Source organism: Octopus bimaculoides, chromosome 2, assembly GCF_001194135.2.
Source record: "Octopus bimaculoides isolate UCB-OBI-ISO-001 chromosome 2, ASM119413v2, whole genome shotgun sequence".
NCBI classification, from domain to species: domain Eukaryota; kingdom Metazoa; phylum Mollusca; class Cephalopoda; order Octopoda; family Octopodidae; genus Octopus; species Octopus bimaculoides.
The window spans coordinates 91,822,443-91,825,600 of NC_068982.1; the positions used below are offsets into that span (position 1 = coordinate 91,822,443).

At 44.0% G+C, this 3,158-nt stretch overlaps 1 protein-coding gene across 1 annotated transcript in view; it reads left to right on the forward strand.

Moving 5' to 3' along the window:
* The window catches only part of LOC128247069 (uncharacterized), a 22,465-nt gene that overhangs the window by 1,933 nt on the left and 17,374 nt on the right, over positions 1-3,158 (forward strand). The window contains exon 2 of the mRNA XM_052965860.1: positions 942-1,489. Within this exon, the coding sequence (XP_052821820.1) occupies positions 942-1,489 (548 nt within the window). The remainder of the gene's footprint in view (positions 1-941; positions 1,490-3,158) is intronic.

Sequence of the window (3,158 nt, forward strand, 5' to 3'; positions counted from 1 at the left end):
CCCATGACCTGCGAAAACCGAAACACATACACAGCACGTTAAATAGTCTCCCATATCTCACCCCACCCCATCCCTTACACCCACTCCCACATACCCCACCTCTATCCCCACTCTCAGCCCACCCACATACCCTCACCTCTATATATATATATAAAACACCTAAATACTGGATATTATTTACTTCAGAATGACACGTGGAAGACGAGCGGGACTGTAATCCATTGTTCCTGGAATTGAAGTCCTCAACCGTGAATCAATCTTGAAGGAATCTTGGAATATCACCCAATTAGCTGTGTTATGCGTGTATGTATGTATGTATGTATGTATGTATGTATGTATGTATGTTTATGCGTGTATGTATGTTTGAAAGTTCGGATGGACTTAGTGCAGGCTCAACGGCTATCTAGCAATAGCACGGGTACGCAGAAATTCCGGGATGGTATCCGGCGTGCTGAAAGACCACTGGGAGTGAGGCCCCCTCTCAATTTTTGTTGAAGCATGTCTCTAGGAGAAGGTCACTTTGATATAAGATCAGATATGCAGGGAATGGCATTGGACATTTTGGGGATCTTTGGTTTGTGCTGGAGATCACGGCGCTCCCACATCCCTGAGCCTGCGACTTATATTGGCACCAGACATCTTGCTCCGGTTTGTCTCTGGATAATGTCAATAAAGTGGAGAGGGTCTATGAGGTGTTGTGCAAGTCTTATTGGAACTAAAACTTTACACAGGCATTGCCGACCTCTGCCCGATATGTGCGTTCCGCCCCCTATATATATTTATCTTATTTTTAGTATATATTTTCTTCATCTTTAGTATATACATATATTTTTTTTTCGGAAGTCCTGCAGCGATGGGAAGGTGGTGAAGCATGCAGACCTGACGGGTTGGAAGCATGTAGTCAGCGACCTGCACGTAGGCGGCCCATGCTTGATATAAAGTCGTCTCTTTGTCGCCCAAGACAGCGGTAGGATTCGGTTGCTGCATGGGTGTCTGAGCAGCTCCATTTGGAGAGGGCACTGCTCACCCGGAGACCGGGGATGTTCTAGAAAAGGTGAACCAAAAGTTGCCTGTCTTTCCATATTTGGTCAGTTTAGCGCGACTGATGGATGTCCATCCTGCGCTCGAAAAACAAAGAGTCTTTTATTTATAAAATCTGGACGGAACTTAAACATTTCATGTTGGAATGTTCGCATTCTGTTGGACAACAAGAGTGATTGTAAGCCTGAAAGACGCACTGCACTTGTTGCTCGTGAGCTGAACCGTTATAAAATTGATATAACTGCACTCTCAGAGACTCGTATAGAAGGTGATGGTCAGCTTGAGGAAGTAGGAGATGGATACACCTTTTTTTGGAATGGAAGGCAGAAGGAGGAGCGCAGAGAGGCTGGTGTTGGTTTTGCAGTCCGATCTGATATCCTTAAGAAGTTGGAAGAGCTCCCTGTTCCTATAAATGAACGTATAATGACGCTACGGTTGCACTTGAAAGGTAAGCGATTTGTTACTCTAATAAGTGTCTATGCACCTACTTTGACTAGCTGTGATGAAGATAAAACAATCTTTTATACCCAGCTGAGAGCCATACTTAGAAAAATCTCCAATTCTGATAAAGTCATTCTACTGGGGGACTCTAATGCCAGGGTTGGAACAGACTGGCAAACATGGAACTCTCTAGGACGTTTTGGAGTAGGGAAAAAGGAATAGCAATGGTCTCATGCTACTGGAGCTTTGCAAAGAACGTGTACTTTACATCGCAAGCACTCATTTTGTGCACAAAGGTGATAACACAACAATATAGATGCATCCAAGGTTCAAAGTTTGGCACTTGCTGGATTATGTCATCATCCGCAAGCGCGACATTTATGACATTTGTAATGTCAAGTCCTTGCATGGATCAGAATGCTGGACAGACCACAGTCTGGTGCAAGCAAAGTTCCGAATGGTGATTAGGGTGAAAGAGAGAAGAAGACTAGTCAGCATTCCTCACCGTCTAAATGTCCACAAGGTATATGATGTTGTGGTTAGGAAAGAACTTCAGACTCGCTTGTCCAGCATTGAAACTGTTGCAGCATGGGAGGATTTTCGAGACCAGGTTGTTCAATGTGCAGCCGAAACACTGGGGTATGTTACTGCCAGATACAGTGATTGGTTTGATGAGAATGATGCTGAAGTTCAGCGACTATTATAGGTAAAGTGCCATGCCCACAGTGTATTGCTACACAGAGAACTGTCTACTGTGCAGCAAAGTCTAGCACTTGCCCACAATAACAGTGTAAAATCACTACTGCAGCGATCTCTCAGGAAGATGCAGAACACTTGGTGGGAGGATCTTGCTCGTGATGTTCAGGCTGCTGCTGATGCAAATGACAGCAAGGAGCTTTACCATCTTATGGAGTGAGCTTATGGATCTAAGAGCTCCACATCAGCTTCTTTGCTTTCCAAGGAGTCTTCCACTCTGTTTACTAAATCAACAGAAATCACAGGTCGCTGGATCGAACACTTCTTTGAACTCCTAAACTATGAGTCAGTTGTGGATGAAACAGTGATTGATACTATGCAACAAAGACCTATCATTGGCTCTTTAGACTCCTCGCCCTCAATAGATGAAGTAATGACATCAATAAGTAAATTGAATCTTGGAAGGGCACCTGGAAAGGATGGAATTTGTGCTGAGGTCTAGCGATTTGGTGGTAATTACATCACACAGTCCCTTCATGAACTTATTAGTGCAGTCTGGAGGGATGGTGCAATCCCTAAGGACTAGAAGGATGCAATTATTCTTCCTCTATATAAAGGAAAAGGAGCCAGAACAATGTGTGGTAACAACAGAGGTATTGCTCTATCAGCTGCTGGCAAGGTTCTTCGCTGATTTGCTGCCAATTCAAAGGTTCTCCAGCCTATTATTCGTGACCTCCTTTATGCAAATGACTGTGACTTAGTCACTCATACAGTGGATGACATGCAAATACTCATGAATTGCATTTCTGCTTCTTGCAAGGCATTTGGATTTAGCATTAGCCTGGACAAGACTGTTGTAATGTTCCAGCCTGCACCAGGAAATTCATATATGGAACCAGCTATCTTGGTTGAAGGAACAATTCTGAAGGTAGTAGACAAGTTTGTCTACCTGAGCAGCACACTCAGCCGTTCTTGCTCCC